The following is an 18,510-nucleotide window of genomic DNA, read 5'->3' on the forward strand; positions in this document are numbered from 1 at the left end:
TTTTCCTGGTAAGTATTGTTTTCTGTAATGAATTTCATTCTAACGCTACAAGGACGACTGGGTCGTTTGTGATCCATTTGTAAGAGAGCTCTTTCTTTTCCCACCTTTCTACAGTTTCATCTGGAGGACCAGGTTTCCCTGACTTTTCATTACTTCCTAATTAATAAAAGTTAAGAAAACCTAGTTCTCCACATGAAAGTCCAAAAAAAAAAAAAAAAATAGGAAAAAACATTTAGAAATAAGTAAAAAATGAGCCAGCCGCCGTTCTAGTGTTAAACGACCCTTATAGAAATATCATACTAAGAATCATTGATAATTACTTATTATCCAGTATTTTTAATACTAAAAATAAGTAATTATCAATGATTCTTAGTATGATATTTCTATAAGGGTATATCATTGCTAGATCATTGTTATTTGCTGTTTTCGTACCCTGGTCATTCTTTCGTAATCCGGTACTGTGGCAGTTTTTGCAAACGAATTATAACAACAGTAGTTGCTATGTCAATGTGTAACAGCCATATGTCTGCCAAAATTCTGTAGTGACTAAGATAATTGTTAGTTTATGAAATTATTTTAGTGTCCATTTAATTAATATTTCAATGTTAATTAATATATTAATTTTAATTTACATTAAGAAATTAATATTAATCAGAATACAATATTTACCGCTGACGTCCCTTATAGAAATATTATACTAAGTCATTGATAATTACTTATTATCCAGTATTTTTAATACTGAAAATAAGTAATTATCAATGATTCTTAGTATGATATTTCTATAAGGGGTATCAATGGCTTAACGTATATTAGCTTACCTATATAGGCAAATTAAATTTTGACTAATGTATTGTTGCAAATCGTCGGCCAGGCTTTCGTCATAAAACCGGATCGTTCTATATTGGTGGGCAGTCTTTCATTTCTCAGTAATGGCTGAATATTGGCTGACAGAAGTCCGGTCGACGATTGGGTGCTATACGTTGGCCGAGCGTTGGCTTTCGGTAGTCTTTCATTTGCCAGTAATGGCTGCATACTGGCTGACAGAAGTTCGGCCAATGATTGGGTGCCATACGTTGGCAGAGCGTTGGTTTTCGGCACTCTTTCATTTGTCAGTAATGGCTGAATACTGGCTGACAGAAGTCCGGCCGACGGTTAGCTGCCATGTGTGTCGGCCAAGCGTCGGCAGCCTGTCATTTGTCAGCATTGGGTCAGTACTGACTGACAGAAATCTGGCCGATAGTTGGGTGCCACAGGTTCGGCCAAGTGTTGGCTTCGTTGTCACTACTGGCGACCCTATATGGGCATTCGCACGCGCGGTTTCTCATCGGTGGGTGGAAGGAAGACGATCCTCTGCGGGATCGGTGGCATAAGCAGCGGGATAAGCATACTGGATACGACCTGGATTCTCACAGACCAATTACCTTTGTCGTTTTGGCGATACACACTTGGATGTCCCGCTGCAGTACGATGAGTAATATCGCTGGAATTTGATCGACGAGCGTACGGACAAAGTCAGCGAGATGATACGAGTCGTATAACCTGCAAGTTTCCCGCTCGTACTTCCGGTCACAGACTGAATTTTCCGCCCCGAAGCGACCGCGAATCGGAAGTACACGAGCGTCGTGCTGAGCGATGCGCTCAAGAGTTGTCTCGCGTGGGCGATTCTTCAACGATTACCGTGGGATTTCCGTTTCATATAAAACTTTGTGAAAAGGAGTCTGAGAAAAATGGAACTTTATTATAATTACATCGCTCAATTGCCTAATCTGGAGATGTTTAACAGACGCTCTCGAGCAATTAGGGGAAGGTCGGGTAGTAGCGGATAGCGGTTAGTATCGGACAAGAGTTGTTTCAAGCATTTGCCGCTGAAGGCAGCACCTGTAAAACAATCGGCGTGTTGACTGAAGGAGGGAGGTACAGCTGACGCTTTTCGCAGGTGCTGCCTTTAGCGGCAAAAGCTTGAAACAACTTTTGTCCGATACTAACCGCTATCCGCTACTACCCGATCTTCCCCTATCTCATTTTGTATCTCTTTATTTCTTATGCCGTGAAACGGATGTAAAGCGCAAGCGTCTTACTTAGACCAACTCTCGCCAGAGATCATCGCGCCAGAGATGTCGCTTCCGAACAGCATCTCTGAGCGTTATCTAGGGAGAGGAGAGTGTCGTGAGCGTCAGGTAGCTCAGTGGTTTAAAGCAGTCGTCCGGCAAGCGAAAGACCCGAGTTCGAGTCCTGGCCTAGCAGAACCGCGCTCTCGATATTTTTCTCTCTCTGGAACGAAAAGATACGCAGATCTCGAACGCACGGCGTTCCGCCCTTATAGAAATATCATACTAAGAATCATTGATAATTACTTATTATCCAGTATTTTTAATACTGAAAATAAGTAATTATCAATGATTCTTAGTATGATATTTCTATAAGGGTGCCACCACCTAGTATGCCCTCATCATTCTATGGTTTAACTCACATCGGTATTTTGTGATTTTTTTTAACTCAAAACTTTATATATTTTTTAATGATTTCAGCAGCTTATCATCGCGCTGCTGACCATCGTCAGCACATGCTACGCTGCACGGCTGGACAGCACTTATCTTACGCCCGGTAGCGCCTGAAGTGCAGGTGGAACGAGACTGATTCCTCCTCTAGGACGCGGTGGCCCTGGTAGTCCAGATGGTGGGCCCGATGGACCTGGTACTACCTATGGTGTACCTAGTGGACCTGGTGTACCTGGCGAATTTGGTGGCCATAATGGACTCGGTTCTGGAGGTGGCGGCAGTGGCGTTTATCCAGGCGGAAAGTCAGAACCAAATTGAAAAAGGAAACAGAGTTTGCGCATATATATATATATATATATATATATATATATATATATATATATATATATATAATTTAACATACACGCCACACAGCTCTTATTCTAAAAATTAAATTTCTATTATTTTAATATGTTACGCGCGATTATATATTTCTATTTTATTTCTATGATATTCAAATTTCTGTTGCGATTACTATATGATTGATGAATTGAATGAAATCTTCTTTTACACCTCGTCTTTAAAAATTGTGCTTAAAATAAAATAAAAATTGTTTCATCTCGAATGAAGTTTACATTTATGTCACTCTTATTGTTTTTCATTTCAGCTAGGCGGACCCGGCGGTCAGGACATACCAATCATCTCTTACAGTAACGAGAACGCTGGCGACGGAAATTATCAATTCAGCTATGAAACTGGAAACGGCATCTCTGTTCAAGAAACGGGCCATTGGCAAGGTGAAAGACTGCTCACTTCCCAATCTCCATTTTTCAATTAATTCACTGGTCTTTGACATATTGATTCTTGCACTTTCGTAAGTTCTGAATATTAAGAAAGTAAAGAGCTGCTAAATAAAAGAACCATGGAGTGTCATGTCGTAACGTGTCGACCCGACAATATATTGCATCAAAATAAACTGATGCGCGTTGATTACAGGTGAGTTCGAGTCGGTGAGCAAATCCTTCTCTTATCCGCATCCGATGGTATACAATACTCAATCACGTGCATGGCAGACGAGCATGGTTTTCATCCTCAAAGCGCCCATTTGCCGACACCGCCCTCCAATTCCATCGGAAATTCAACGAGGCGTTGAGTTCGCCGCCGAAGCCAGAGGCGAAAAATAAATCAAGACAGAGAATATTCGCAGGAAGGAGGTGGCTATCCTAGTGGAGGTAATCTATGGACTCTGAACGTAATCAATTATAGACTATTGTTGTTATTACATTTGAGATCAAAGTATGTTTTTCATTTATTTTTAATACATTTATTATATTTAATTACATTTAATACATTTATTACATTTAATACATTTATTACATTTAATACATTTATTACATTTAATACATTTATTACATTTAATACATTTATTACATTTAATACATTTATTACATTTAATACATTTATTACATTTAATACATTTATTACATTTAATACATTTATTACATTTAATACATTTATTACATTTAATACATTTATTACATTTAATACATTTATTACATTTAATACATTTATTACATTTAATACATTTATTACATTTAATACATTTATTACATTTAATACATTTATTACATTTAATACATTTATTACATTTAATACATTTATTACATTTAATACATTTATTACATTTAATACATTTATTACATTTAATACATTTATTACATTTAATACATTTATTACATTTAATACATTTATTACATTTAATACATTTATTACATTTAATACATTTATTACATTTAATACATTTATTACATTTAATACATTTATTACATTTAATACATTTATTACATTTAATACATTTATTACATTTAATACATTTATTACATTTAATACATTTATTACATTTAATACATTTATTACATTTAATACATTTATTACATTTAATACATTTATTACATTTAATACATTTATTACATTTAATACATTTATTACATTTAATACATTTATTACATTTAATACATTTATTACATTTAATACATTTATTACATTTAATACATTTATTACATTTATTTTTACTATCTATCTCGTATGTAATCTTAAAGAAGGCGGTCGAGGTGGTAGTACTTATCAGGGACCGACCAAACTTAGACCGAACTTATCAGGGTTCTACCAGTTGTGGAACACCCTGTATATTGGAATACTTATAGAGCAAGTCAAATTCGACTTTTATACTTTTATACTTTTATATTTTTTCTTCATGACTAGCAACTTGATTTGACGATTCTATAGGCTGCAGCTGTTCAACTCCTCTTGCAAATTGTATAAATAGCTGTTCTAAGGTCGCCGAAGAAACTGCATAATCCTCGATGCAATTGTATCTTTGCTTCACGTCATTCATTGTACTGTACATTTTTTCCCACGTTGTGTCGCAATCGGTTACGTGATAGGCGAGTAAACTCTGCAAAAAAGACATGTAAAAATTAATGCAAATGAAAAAAAAGAAACTCCTGAAACACAATACAAAGAATATAAATATGTTATTACCAAATTTTCGTCTGTGATATTGCACGTTAAAGTAGACTCAATGATATTTTTAATGCTTTTGGCTTCCTCATCCGAACGGCCCGGATTCAGTTTTATATGAATATTGTATCCTGCTCCAAATCGTTGTTTCAGTTCCTGGCACGCGCCAATGCAAACCAATTTTCCCTCTACCATGATAACTAGTCGATTGCAAAGTGCCTCGCATTCCTCCATACTGTCGAATAATGTGCTGTGTTAATATTTGCTCCTACGAATATCATCAAGATTCCAAAGCGAATATTCGAAATACTAGAACAATTGTATTGGATTCACCTGTGAGACGTAAGTATAATGGATTGTCCGGCTGCCTGACAAGACTTCAAAGTATTCCACAGCGATCTTCTGGCCGCGGGATCGACGCCGGTTGTGGGTTCATCCAGAAGCACGAGAGTAGGATTACCGATAAGAGCCATCGCGATATTTAAGCGTCTCTTATTACCGCCGCTATAAGTATCGCTTGGTTGCGACATACAAGCAGTTAAGTCTAAAAGAAAATACGTAGAGGTGTGTTGTTGCATTGTATGTACTGCTGCATTTTATACAGAATTCGGCTCTCTTTTAAAACTCTACATCGTCCATTTTATCCATTGTCTATTAACATGATAGTAGACTCACTTAGTCTGTTGATCCATTTGTTAACTTCCAATTCCACTTTTGACTTTGGTATACCGCGAAGACGAGCAAACAGTCGTAAATGATCAAAAGTGTTTAAGGAAGGAATTAAAGCGTCGGTTTGCGGACAATAACCCATCTCAGACATATACTGTGAATAGAAATTTCTTTAATATTGGAAACAATATTAGAATATGAGACTCGTCGTTACCTGTTTTCTGTTTGTGTGGAAGTCCGCATTTTTTAAGTACATTATGCCGCTGTTAGGTATCTCTTCTCCAGTTAACATTCTAAAAGTCGTACTTTTCCCGGCACCGTTCACGCCAAGCAGCCCGAAACATTCTCGTGGCTTCACTCGAAAACTAACTTCTTTTACAGCCATTAACTTTCCGTAGTATTTGCTTAATTCGTATACCAAAAAGAGACTATTACCCTCATTAACTGGACTTCGCAATGTTTCACTATTTCCACTAGTGGTAGCAGTTGTTTTTATGTCTTCTAGTTCGATGCTTGTGTCTGTACACACTGAGGGAAAAAAATAGTTGGAATAACTATAATCTCACTATATTTTATAGTTTGTTTTGGCCTCAAACATATATTTATAGTTCATCTAAACACGAAGATATAGCAGAATGAACACACATTTATAGTCACCATCTTATTATTCTATGCGTATAGTAAAGCACGCTTTGGGAATATAGTTATATGTACCCATATTTTCCAAATATTCCAATTGTATTGATTATATAAAATAATTAATTTCTCTTATCATTTAATATTTGCTACCTTACTATGTTTTTTATTTCAAATAATTATAATTTTTAGTAAAAGTTTTATATGAGTCAGTTATACTATGCTTATATTGTAAATATTATACAAACATTATGGTGACATTTACCATAAAAAAGATATTCCTAACTATAATCTTTTTACTGTGCCATTATAGTTCCAAATATCATACATTTTTCTCTCAGTGTATAAAAGTATATTTAAATCTTTCGTACTGGAGTATTATTATATGGAAAATACCCAGATAGCCAAACTTGCGCGAACAGATTTCGAGCAGAGCTTGCTATCAACTTTTGATGGCAAAAAGATAAAAAATTTGATGCAGGATCTGTTATATCAAATCTTGCTGCCAAATTGCCGCCAGATATGCGGCAGAGCTTGTTGTCGGATAATTGCTGCAGATTTGCAGCAAAAACCGCGCAGAGCTTGTAGCAATTTGACGGCAGATTGACGGCAGAAACCGCGCAGATCTTGCTGCGCTGCAAGCTTTGCGCGGTTTTTGCTGCAAATTTGGCACCAATTGCCCGAGAGCAAGATCTGTCGCCAAAGCCGTAGCCTAATGTAGACACAGATGGTTATGGTTTTGCTGTGGGTTTTTTATCAAGTTTGCTGCCAATCTGCACGCAATTTGCTTATTGGGTACTCAAAATTAATCTTACCATTGCTGTTGATTTTATTAATTTCTAACGCTACCACATGTTTCTCTTCCTTCACTTGATCATCCATCGTGTTGCATGCATTTCTCAATTGCGATTTGGTAACTTTCGCGACTAACAACGGGAACAGTTTCTCCTCTAAAAATAGCAATATAGTAAAATATAAAATTGGTGTTAGAGCAAGATATAGTATGCACTCTTCGAAATTTATGTCGTCTTCAAAGTTCTTAAAATAAGGCATTTGATTTCTGCAAATTCCATCCGCACAATCTAAGTCTGCAATAAGAATGACGAGAAAGTAAATTATCGTCTTCATCTCATTACCAGTTTAAAAATATATCTTATATATAGGCATCGCACAATCTTACCACAGCAACGATCTCGGACGAAACAAGTTATTTCGTGAAATTTATTTGGCAGGCGGCGACATCTTGCATTTTGTTCAGCTATATTGAAAAAGAACAGTTGCCCATTGTACAAGCTTACGTAAGGAATTAGTCGTACAATTTTTTTCTGTATAATATGTAATACTTTAAGCTGGTCAAAGCTATGCATCAATTCGTTTAGAAGATATTGTATTATAACTGAAATAAAAATTGTTCAGACTATATTTCTTTTATTTAACATACTTTTAATAACATATTCAGAAACATGTAAACTTACCAAAACAAAAAGGTGCAAGATACAAAATGTTTATTACCGTGTTCTTTGATTTATTTAGAAAACTAAATATATACGCTATAAGCAAAGCATTAATACCAAACAATTCTAGAAGCAATATCGTGGACACTGAAAAAGAAACACAAGTGAGAATGAGCGTAAAAAGAATAACATAAAATACTAGTTTTAACTGATATAGGTTGATATATAGACTTACTTATTTCTATTCTATAGTATAAACGGATATCGAGAATAACGTCCATAATGTAAAATGTTAAAGTAATTAGCAACACGCACACCGTGAGTATCAAAAAATCGAAAATGAACATTGTTCCCCAATATGACACAGATGTAACGCCTGTCATGCGTTGAAGTTGCTTAACTTTCGTCGACTTTTCCTGCAAAGGTTGCTCTACGAAAAGCGCCACGGTAAAAAAGAAAAATGCGCAAAATATCAAAGTGTGCAAAAATGATTTTGCTTCTGGCATTTCAGTGTTAATCGAGGTTAGTATGTTCGGTAATTGTTCCCTAGACACATGAATCGAGTGTTTATCGCCAACGAAAGTCTTGAGCAACGAATTACTCAAGAGATTCACTGTCAACGGCACACTGTGGAATGCTGTTCCTGAATAAAAACCATTCACCAACATGTCATCTCCATTAGTATTAAATTCGGCAGATACGATAAAGTTGTTACGATACTGGGCGATGTTATTCAAGGAGAAATTTAGAAGTGCTGAAAAAAGAAAAAATAAGATACATTCTACTGAAAATGACAAAATATACTTCATTGTCAATAAGTTAAATAGTATTTTTTAATAGTGCTATCTATATTGCTATCAGCACATTACCATTTGCAACAGTTGTGCCCGAAACTACGTCTACAGATCCGCCAAAATCTTCAACAGTGTTTCTATATATTTGACCGAATGTTTCATTCTCAGAAGAATATATAGCTCTAGGATACCTGTACATGTCAAGTTTCAACGGAACAATGACCGTACGATCATCCGATAAATTGTGACTTAAGGCTATTAAAAATACCGACAAGATAGGAAGAATCAGCTGAAAGTATCAACGGCAGAATATTAATAATAAAAGCAACTTTTTAATTTCAGAGACACATATTAATAACGTAATACATAAACTATCTCTGTGACATTATTGTAAAGTATTAAGACAGAAAAATACATACGATCATCAATAAGTTGCTTAAATTTTTCCTCGTATATGTGAATTTTTTGGAAAATAACGCTAATATTGATTGTATGTATAGCTCATTGTTTTTAATTTTATCTAATGGCGCTGTAAATAACTCATTAAGATGCTTTCCATTATCTTCTTCTGCGATCCTACAACGAGTAGAAGTAGATAAATGCGATAAATGCGATAAATGCGATAAATAGCTAAATAGTAAATATAAGTATTATTATATATTTATTTTTTTTAATTATTTAAGCGTACTTTAGAAATACTTGTTCCAGAGTAATCAATGATACATTTATCCCAGTAACTCCCAATTTCTTTTTCTCACTTTCTACACTATCCAGCGATTGTGGTAAAGAATCACTATATGGTACATTCAAAACAATCTTCTCTTTGTCAATACTGAGTTGTTGCATTTTCGAGTGAAATTTATTCATGATTTTTTTTGGTTTACACGAGGATTTAACCGATAAAGTAATTTCCACATGCCCATGACCTAACACATAGAATGAGATTGTAATACAAAGAGCAGCGGTCCAAATTATAGATCGCTAAATATTAATAAGTGTAAAATATGTGCCTTACCGTACTGTTTCTTCAAAAACATCGCTGTGCCATAACTCTTAAGGCGACCTGAATGTATTATCGCGATTCTATCGCCAAGTATGTCAGCCTCTTCCATATTATGCGTGCTAATCAATATTGTTTTTTCTCCTCTAAGTTTCTGGCAAAAGAAAGTAAAAAAATATAAGATATTATAGCAGTTGAATTGTTGTTGAAGTATTTTAGTTTATAAACTTACTTACCAATATTATATCCCATGTATCTCTTCTGATTTCAGGATCCATTCCCGATGTTGGTTCATCCAAAATAATGATCTAGGCAAAGTATTTTAAAGGATCAATGTAATACAATACACTCGTTATGCATACACATATATTTAGATCAGAACTTACGCTAGCGTCGCCAATGAGTGCCATCCCAAGACTTAATCTTCTCTGTTGACCACCAGAAAGTTTGCTAGGGAGAAAATTCCTCTTTTCAGAAAGCTTCAGTTTAGAAAGCAAAATATCTACATCCTTCTTGATTTGCTGCCTGGTCTTGTTCTCAGCTTTTAACTGTTATTATATTCAAGTCATACATGGTCAACACACATATCTCACATACTTTATTTCACAGATATTAATCTTATTATTTTCTTACCATGCCGATAAATTCTATTTGCTCAAATACATTTAAATATGGGAAAAACATGTTTTCCTGGGGGCACAGTCCTAAATTATTTCTAATAGTCTCTAAATGTTCTACTATATTTTTGTTGTTTATAAATACGTTTCCTTCCGTTTGGCTGGTCACACCTGTCAAATAAGTCTAATATATAGTCCCAACAAAAATAGTGTTCCCTTAGTATTTTGTGACACAATACCTGTTAATATAGACATAAGCGTAGTTTTGCCCGCCCCGTTGTGTCCCAGCAGGGCAGTAATTTCTCCTTTATAAAAGTCAACAGAAATCCCTTTTAATGCGTGGACTTGCTAAAATCAAATAGCTTAACATTAATTACGAATTGCAAAAAATGTAATATCTATCTATGGTACGTAAATTTACAGATTTCCGTAGCCAGCATGTTGTGTAAGTCTTTTTAAGATTACGTATTTGTATTCCAGGTGTAAGCGTGCCACTTGATACTGGCTCAAAATCTTCGTTGACTATTTTATCATAATCCAATTCGCTAACTACCTCATCGAGAGATATTTTATTCTTTCTCTTTCTCGTACACTATAAAGTAATAATATTATATGAAGAATTATATAACATATTCTATACGCACATTGTATTTACTTCTATTATATTAAGAATACTTTTGTATGGAAATTTACCTTCAAAAAATATAATGGTTCTTTCCGGACTCCGTATTTACCCGGGAGTACAGCATTTATATAAACCGCGAGTGTAAAATGTATTAGAATACCCAAAATTGAAAAGAGTAATATAAAACCCATACTTCCTACCGTACCATAGGCCACATTTCCAGGAACAAAAACATTCTCCCACTGAATGCCAATTTCTAAAAAGACAAAAGTGTTTTATAATGATACAATTTCTCAAAATCTGTCTAATAAGATAAAATTAATATAAAAGAGCTGGTAAGTAATTACATACGTTTACTCTCATATATATTTAATTCCTCGAACAATCTATTGAGCAGAATATTTGGGAATATTATACCAAAATATGGTATAACTCCAAAAATTTCTACTCTCCGTAAATTATTGTAAAGTACAAGTGCCGCTATATAGATAATCCATAAGACAATTGTCACAAAACGTGCTGTATAAAGAAAAATATTAAGTATATAATAAAATATCAAAGATATTATCGTTTTATCATAGTGAATTTTTTGCATGATATTAACATAAAAACCAATTTACCTATTTTATAAATATTATTTTATAAGACATTACTTACGTTTTGAAAAATATGCTGCAATATGCATACCAAAAGATATAAGGTGAGCAATATTTGCAGTAAATAGAAGCCAAAATATAAATGCGTTTCCATAGTGCAAATAGGCTAGGACATCTATTTTATTAAAACTATTTTTAAACAGTATGATCGTTGGTATTATATATAAATTACTAAGTAATATCCCTGTAGTTAGCCAGCTTAATAAATTGTAGAATAGGTTAACTCCGTACATTGCCATCAAAACCTATAAACAATAAAACAGATGTAGCATTTTAATTTGTTGAGAATTATTTAAAAAATATGTGAGATACAAGCAGAAGTTATATACTAACAGTTACACCAATAAACTTTTCCTGGGATGCATAGTTGGCTTCAATACAAAGTGAAATTACCAAAATTATAACTACAAACATAGCCATCATTTCACGTAATATTGTATCACTAGCATCTATTTTAATATGTGGTGGATATGGCATTCTTTGTATTGACATCTGAAAAAATATAAATTCTAAAGTGATTTTATATATGTTTTCCAATACTTCCCCAATCAAGAATAAAATATTAAAAAATGTTTATAAAATGTTTTAAAATCATTTAGAAAATATTTTTAAAAAATGTTAAAAATAATGGGACAAATCCTCTTTTTTTTTTAATTAAAAAAACGTTATTTAATGTTAAAAATAATGTTTTTTTAACGATAATAAAACATTTAAAAATCATTTTCTTTAAATGTTAACAAAATTTTTTTATAACGTCAAAAAAATATTATTTCAAACATTAAAATAAATGTTTTTGTAATGAAAAAAATAGGACATCCATTATTTTAATGTTTTTATAAACGTTTATAAAAACGTTTCAAAAACATTTTCTGTTAAAAAAATGTTAAAAAAATGTTTTTGGAACTCTAAAACTTTCGCAAATCCTCCCTTGATAATTTCAAATCCGAAGCGGTATTGCCTGTCACCCATCCATTCTGACTGCGTTGCTTAACCTAACGATCGAGCGGTACGCGGTGATTCCAATGACTCCAACGATGTTCTTACAATTTATGCTTATAAAATATACTTTCAGTGTTCACAGTATAATTATAATGTACCTAGCAAATACACGCGTTGGTTTGCCTATTTTATTTAATATGTCACTAAAGTTTAAACATTATTTTAAATAATTAAATACCTAAATTAACTTAGACAAACATTTCAAAAATGTTAAAAATAATAGAATACATTCTCTTTTTCATTAGAAAAACATTTAATTTTTAAATGTAATTTTTTTTAACCTTATAAGATTTGTTTAAAATTCATTTCTTTCACATTTACAAAAACATTTTTATAACGGTAACAAAACATTATTTCAAATGTAATAAATGTTTTTTTTTAATAAAGAAATGAGGTTTAACCCATTCTTGTTAAATAATATTAAAACATTTTAACTGCCTGTTTAAAATCTTTTTCTTTGATGCTTTTGTTGACTATCTAAAATGGGATTAAATTAATCGCAATTTTAATCCCATTTTTTATATTTCCAATGCTCCCAAAATTCCAATTCTAATTTATCTACCCAATCAAAAGCCAATATTTAAAAAATGTTTCTAAATTGTTATTTTTTCATTTATTATTCATTTTCAAAATGATTATCAAAAAAATTTTGTTGAATATTTTTTTGTTAATATATAGTATTTATTAAATATTGTTTTTCATTAAATATTCACATAGAATAATAATTTTAAAATATTTTAAAAATATTTTTAAAATATCACGAAAAGATTTAAAAAATGTCTATAATCATTATTTGTGACAAATAATTCATGTATACTAAATATTTAAAAATGTTTAAAAAATGTTTCAAAAATATTTATTAAATTATTATATAAAATAAATAACAAATATAAAATAAACGTTTTAAAAACGTTACAGAAACGTTTGAAAAATGTTAATTGAAATTATTATTTTCAACGAATAATTAATGTAAAATAAATATTTTGAAAATATTTAAACAATGTTTGAAAAATATTTATGCAAATTATTATGTCAAGTTAATAATAAATATAAAATAAATATTTTGAAAATGTTTAAAAAATGTTTAAAAAATATTTATTAAAATCATTATATAAAACGAATAATAAATATAAAATAAACGTTTTTAAAGTCGTTTAAAAAATGTTAACTGAAATTATTATTTTCAACGAATAATTAATGTAAAATAAATATTTTGAAAATATTTAAACAATGTTTGAAAAATATTTATGCAAATTATTATGTCAAGTTAATAATAAATATAAAATAAATATTTTGAAAATGTTTAAAAAATGTTTAAAAAATATTTATTAAAATCATTATATAAAACGAATAATAAATATAAAATAAACGTTTTTAAAGTCGTTTAAAAAATGTTAACTGAAATTATTATTTTCAACGAATAATTAATGTAAAATAAATATTTAAAAAATGTTTAAACAATGTTTGAAAAATATTTATAAAAATCACTATGTCAAACAAATAAAAAATACAAAATAAATATTTTGAAAATGTTTAAAAAATATTTAGTAAAATCATTATATAAGACAAATAACAAATATAAAATAAACGTTTTTAAAATCGTTACAGAAACGTTTAAAAAATTAACTCAAATTATTATTTTCTACGAATAATTGTGACGATTCGGAAAGCGTCACGACATCCGAAACAATCACTAACAAAACGCCGAACAACCGCGCGCGGAATAACCGCAAGGTCAACAAACAATCGAACTGTTTGTTATAATTTTGTATAAAAGCCGACAGAAAATTGATATCGAGAGAGATTGATCGGAAAGCTCCTCTCAGGCGCACGACCGACCAGAACTCAAAACTCCTAGAGATCCTAGACATCCCGTCGACCGAAGTGGATACGCGACGTCGACATCCTTCTCCGATACCGCTCTACCGACCGAAGTGGATACGCGACGTCGGTTTCCATACACCGCTCTGTCGACCGAAGTGGATGCGCGACGTCGACATCCTTTCCTCGATACCGCTCTACCGACCGAAGAGGATACGCGACGTCGGCTTCCTATCTGTACCTCGCTCCGTCGACCGAAGTGGATACGCGACGTCGGCATCCTTTTTCCTCCTCACGCTACGCCGCTAACACCTACGATCGCGAACGCATACAGGGCGTAAGATAACGGTGACAACGAGCGCCTTTAAACCAGCAAGGAAAACCAGGATAAATAAATAGATTAAAGCCGATGAGGCAACGAACTCCGAACGACGAACAATAGCGTATCCGGAAACAATTCCGACCGCGTCCCGCCTGACGCTCGCGCGCCTCGACGCTCGCAGCTGATCGCGAGACGACAACAACGGCTCCCGACGAGAGCAAAAACGCGACCACGCGCCAACGGCGTAACGTCGCCTGTAAATAATTGTAAATAGCTTTGAGATTAGAATATAGTTCCAAATTATTATCACCTATACCACTGGTTTTCATTTCACACACGAAACCCGGACCACACCGGCTAAGACTATCCCGCACGTAACGCAAGGCCGTTACAAAATTAATGTAAAACAAATATTTTAAAAATGTTTAAACTATGTATTTGAAAAATATTTATGAAAATCATTATGTGAAACGAATAATAAATACAAAGTAAAAATTTTTTAAATATTTAAAAAAATATTTATTAAAATCATTATATAAAACAAATAACAAATAATAAATATAAAATAAACGTTTTAAAAACGTTACAGATATGTTTAAAAAATGATAACTGAAACTATTTTCAACGAACAATTAATGTAAAATAAATATTTAAAATTGTTTAAACAATGTTTGAAAAATATTTATGAAAATCATTATATCAAACGAACAATAAATATAAAATAAATATTTTAAAAATGTTTAAAAATGTTTAAAAAATATTTAGTAAAATCATTATATAAAAGGAATAACAAATATTAAATAAACGTTTTTAAAATCGTTACAGAAACGTTTAAAAAATGTTATATTATTATTTTCTACAAATAATTAATGTAAAATAAATATTTTAAAAATGTTTAAACAATGTGTTTGAGAAATATTTATGGAAATCATTATGTGAAACGAATAATAAATACAAAATAAAAGTTTTTTGAATAGTTAAAAAATATTTATGAAAATCATTATGTCAAACGAATAATAAGTACAAAATAAAAATTTTGGAGTTGTTTAAAAAGTATTTATTAAAATCATTATATAAAACAAATAATAAATATAAAATAAACGTTTTAAAAATGTTACAGAAATGGTTAAAAAATTGTTAAATGAAATTTAAAAAAATGTTAACTGAAAATGTTAATTAATGTAAAATATATTTTTTATAAATGTTACAGAAACGTTTAAAAATGTTTATTGAAATCATTATTTCAAACGAATAATTAATGTAAAATAAATATTTAAAAAGTGTTAAGGAAATGTTTAAAAAATATTTATGAAAATCATTATGTCAAACGAATATAAAATATAAAAGAATATTTTAAAAATATTAAAAAAAAGTTTGTATATGTGTGTGTGAAGGGTGTTTACAAAAATTATTTTTTTAAAAGAATAATTAATTAAAAATAAATCATTAAAACTTATTATAAAAACGTTTAAAAATTGTTTATTAAAAAATCATTATTACAAATGATAAATTAATATTATATAAATATTAAATAAATGTTATAAAAACGTTGAAAATATATTTTTTGAAATCATTATTCCAAATAAATATTTAACGAAAAAAAATATTAAATAAATGTTATCTAAATATTTTTATAATGATTTTTTTATAATGAGTTGAGAAAATGAGTAATAAATGAAAAAAAAATATTTGAAGAAACGTTTAAGAAATATTTGCTTCCGATTGGGTCGTGGTTATAAATTGTTTACATATATTTATATATATATTTTTTTTAAATATTTGCAGTACCTTTATATTTGACATGGAATCTGGTGCCTTTTTATTTATAAATGTTTCATCTATACATATTTGGACTTGCACAAATGGGTTCATAACAAAATATATAGTAGCTGTATCACCAAAATGTTCTTGCCATTCAGTTTGGTGTAAATTAGATGGAATCTTCCAGGAATGTCTAATTTTATATTTTATAGTATCTTGTTTATATTGTTCAAAAACAACTGCCAGAACAGATATTAGTGGATCTTGAGCTTGGGATAATATATAAGTAGCTACCATTTCAGTTTCATTTAAGAAACCTTGCATATCTGTATAAAAAAAAAGAATGATAGTTATATTGATATATTTATATATGAAAGACAAAATTTAAGAAATTCTCTGCTTATGTCTCAAAAATATAAAAATATTTTAAACTTACTTTCAGGTAGGAGTCCGAGGCAATATCTTGTGGATTCCATAATCCTACGTGTATAGTCATTTCTTGGCAAATAATATAATTTGGTCAAAGAATAATTAATACTCATTAAATCATCCTTTGTTTGTATAGGATAGTATGTGTTTTCTGTTACATTAATTGGTAATTGAGCATTATAATCTCTCGAAGCTTGTAATGATGAAAATAATGCAATAGGTAGCAATATTTGGAAAAATAATATCATACGCCAGTGTTTCATGCGTACTATTAAATCCTTATACAATAATAATATAAAAATTTTTAGTCTAGAAGCCATTTTTTAAATTGCCTTTTGTAAAGAAGTTTTTCAATAATCAACACAGTATTTCAATCTATGAATAGTGTATATAGCTGCGTATCATTGAAAGTACATAAAGCTTCTGAATAAATTATTAGAAATGTGCACTTATGTTGGCTACAACTTCAAACATATATTATATAAATATCTTATACATGACCTTGTACACAACAAAATGTATAAATGCTCAATCTATTTCAATAGTTTTTTGTTATTATATAAAAATTCAATTCCATTTATCTGTTTTCCCTTAGATGTGGAATATAACTATTGTCATAGTAAATTTTGCCTAGAAAAACATGATTTATCACAGGCCTGTGGTAACGTCTAATAATATTTAATTACGGATAAGAATTATTTTTACAACTTTAACAAATTTAATATATTATGCAAAAAGGAATCACTTTTTACAATTATAATGAGGAACTGGAACTATGTTATAAGAGGAACTGGATAATTAAAATATTGATTTAAATATCTTCAACAGAATAAGAAACTGAGTTAATGAGAAAGTAGGAGCAATTTTGATGTATTTTAAACAACATATACTTGGCAACAAAGACATTTAAAGTTTATCAATTGGATCAATGTTACCATTGAAGCAACAAAAAGAGACAGCGTACACAAAACTGTCAAAGTTTTATTGAATTTATTGAATTTGTCTTTTCATTTTTCACAAATTTATGTGAAAGAAATATATATATATTGGGAGTACAAATTAGTTCGGTCCGTTTTCAAAAGATGGCTCTGGCTGTTATAAATGTTTCATAGTGACAGCTGATTTCGGTGGTTTCAGAGAGGTTAGACATCTGTCAATAATATTCAGTTTATATCGCTTTGAGTTTCATACAAAACTCCTGTTTTTTATTGTGTTGAATATGTCAAATTTTGTGTTAACTAGACAGCATTTGCGGGAGGTTTTAGTTTTCTGCTTTAATTGGAAGAAAAGTGCAGCTGAAGCGTATCGAATGCTTGTAGAAGTTTATGGTGACAATGCTCCAACTGATATCATACAGTCATATATCGTACATACACATACACGTACAAATAAATTTATGACAATGTGTACAGAGGAAGAAGATTATGTGCGTGTTGAATTGAATATAAGTCCGTGCGCGATGGTCGATGTTCTCAATCATGCAATTATGTGCTTAGCACAGACACGAACCGCCAGAAAATGGATGTAGAATGGACACGCACCAAATTAAAATGAATGTGAGGAACGTAGTTCCCAGTCAAAAATGGATGCAGATGGCGCTCCCAACTGGGTCGAGAATCGGTGTCGGCCAAAGCATATGGCATGGCCGCTCTCAGGCTTCTCTCTGTTCATAGTGGCAGCTGATTTCGGTGGTTTCAGAGAGGTTAGACATCTGTGAATAATACTCAGTT

At 31.2% G+C, this 18,510-nt stretch overlaps 1 protein-coding gene and 1 pseudogene across 3 annotated transcripts in view; one reads left to right on the forward strand and one right to left on the reverse strand.

Annotated features, from left to right (window-relative positions):
* Nucleotides 1-1,115: 1,115 nt before the first annotated feature.
* On the forward strand, nucleotides 1,116-4,681 carry LOC116853280 (annotated as a pseudogene).
* The window catches only part of LOC116853277 (phospholipid-transporting ATPase ABCA1-like), a 27,598-nt gene continuing 13,609 nt past the window's right edge, over nucleotides 4,522-18,510 (reverse strand). For 2 of the 3 annotated variants that reach the window (XM_032834272.1, XM_032834271.1), the window contains exons 2-25: nucleotides 16,788-17,410; nucleotides 16,379-16,677; nucleotides 11,782-11,940; nucleotides 11,450-11,693; nucleotides 11,144-11,311; nucleotides 10,861-11,048; nucleotides 10,589-10,759; nucleotides 10,407-10,515; nucleotides 10,184-10,338; nucleotides 9,937-10,098; nucleotides 9,787-9,858; nucleotides 9,566-9,704; nucleotides 9,239-9,476; nucleotides 8,970-9,126; nucleotides 8,626-8,839; nucleotides 7,992-8,510; nucleotides 7,778-7,903; nucleotides 7,483-7,698; nucleotides 7,118-7,390; nucleotides 5,881-6,194; nucleotides 5,673-5,820; nucleotides 5,331-5,541; nucleotides 5,019-5,232; nucleotides 4,522-4,932 (exon numbers count right to left, since the gene is read on the reverse strand). In XM_032834272.1, the coding sequence (XP_032690163.1) occupies nucleotides 4,717-4,932; nucleotides 5,019-5,232; nucleotides 5,331-5,541; nucleotides 5,673-5,820; nucleotides 5,881-6,194; nucleotides 7,118-7,390; nucleotides 7,483-7,698; nucleotides 7,778-7,903; nucleotides 7,992-8,510; nucleotides 8,626-8,839; nucleotides 8,970-9,126; nucleotides 9,239-9,476; nucleotides 9,566-9,704; nucleotides 9,787-9,858; nucleotides 9,937-10,098; nucleotides 10,184-10,338; nucleotides 10,407-10,515; nucleotides 10,589-10,759; nucleotides 10,861-11,048; nucleotides 11,144-11,311; nucleotides 11,450-11,693; nucleotides 11,782-11,940; nucleotides 16,379-16,677; nucleotides 16,788-17,100 (5,025 nt within the window). In that variant the 5' untranslated portion in view covers nucleotides 17,101-17,410 and the 3' untranslated portion in view covers nucleotides 4,522-4,716. Of the gene's footprint in view, nucleotides 4,933-5,018; nucleotides 5,233-5,330; nucleotides 5,542-5,672; nucleotides 5,821-5,880; nucleotides 6,195-7,117; nucleotides 7,391-7,482; nucleotides 7,699-7,777; nucleotides 7,904-7,991; nucleotides 8,511-8,625; nucleotides 8,840-8,969; nucleotides 9,127-9,238; nucleotides 9,477-9,565; nucleotides 9,705-9,786; nucleotides 9,859-9,936; nucleotides 10,099-10,183; nucleotides 10,339-10,406; nucleotides 10,516-10,588; nucleotides 10,760-10,860; nucleotides 11,049-11,143; nucleotides 11,312-11,449; nucleotides 11,694-11,781; nucleotides 11,941-14,509; nucleotides 14,553-16,378; nucleotides 16,678-16,787; nucleotides 17,411-18,510 lie in introns of those variants that run through there. The other variant, XM_032834273.1, reaches the window with a different exon arrangement.

The sequence above is a fragment of the Odontomachus brunneus genome, unplaced genomic scaffold (assembly GCF_010583005.1).
Source record: "Odontomachus brunneus isolate Ranch 3 - 2012 unplaced genomic scaffold, Obru_v1 Obru_scaffold_299, whole genome shotgun sequence".
Classification (NCBI taxonomy): Eukaryota; Metazoa; Arthropoda; class Insecta; order Hymenoptera; family Formicidae; genus Odontomachus; species Odontomachus brunneus.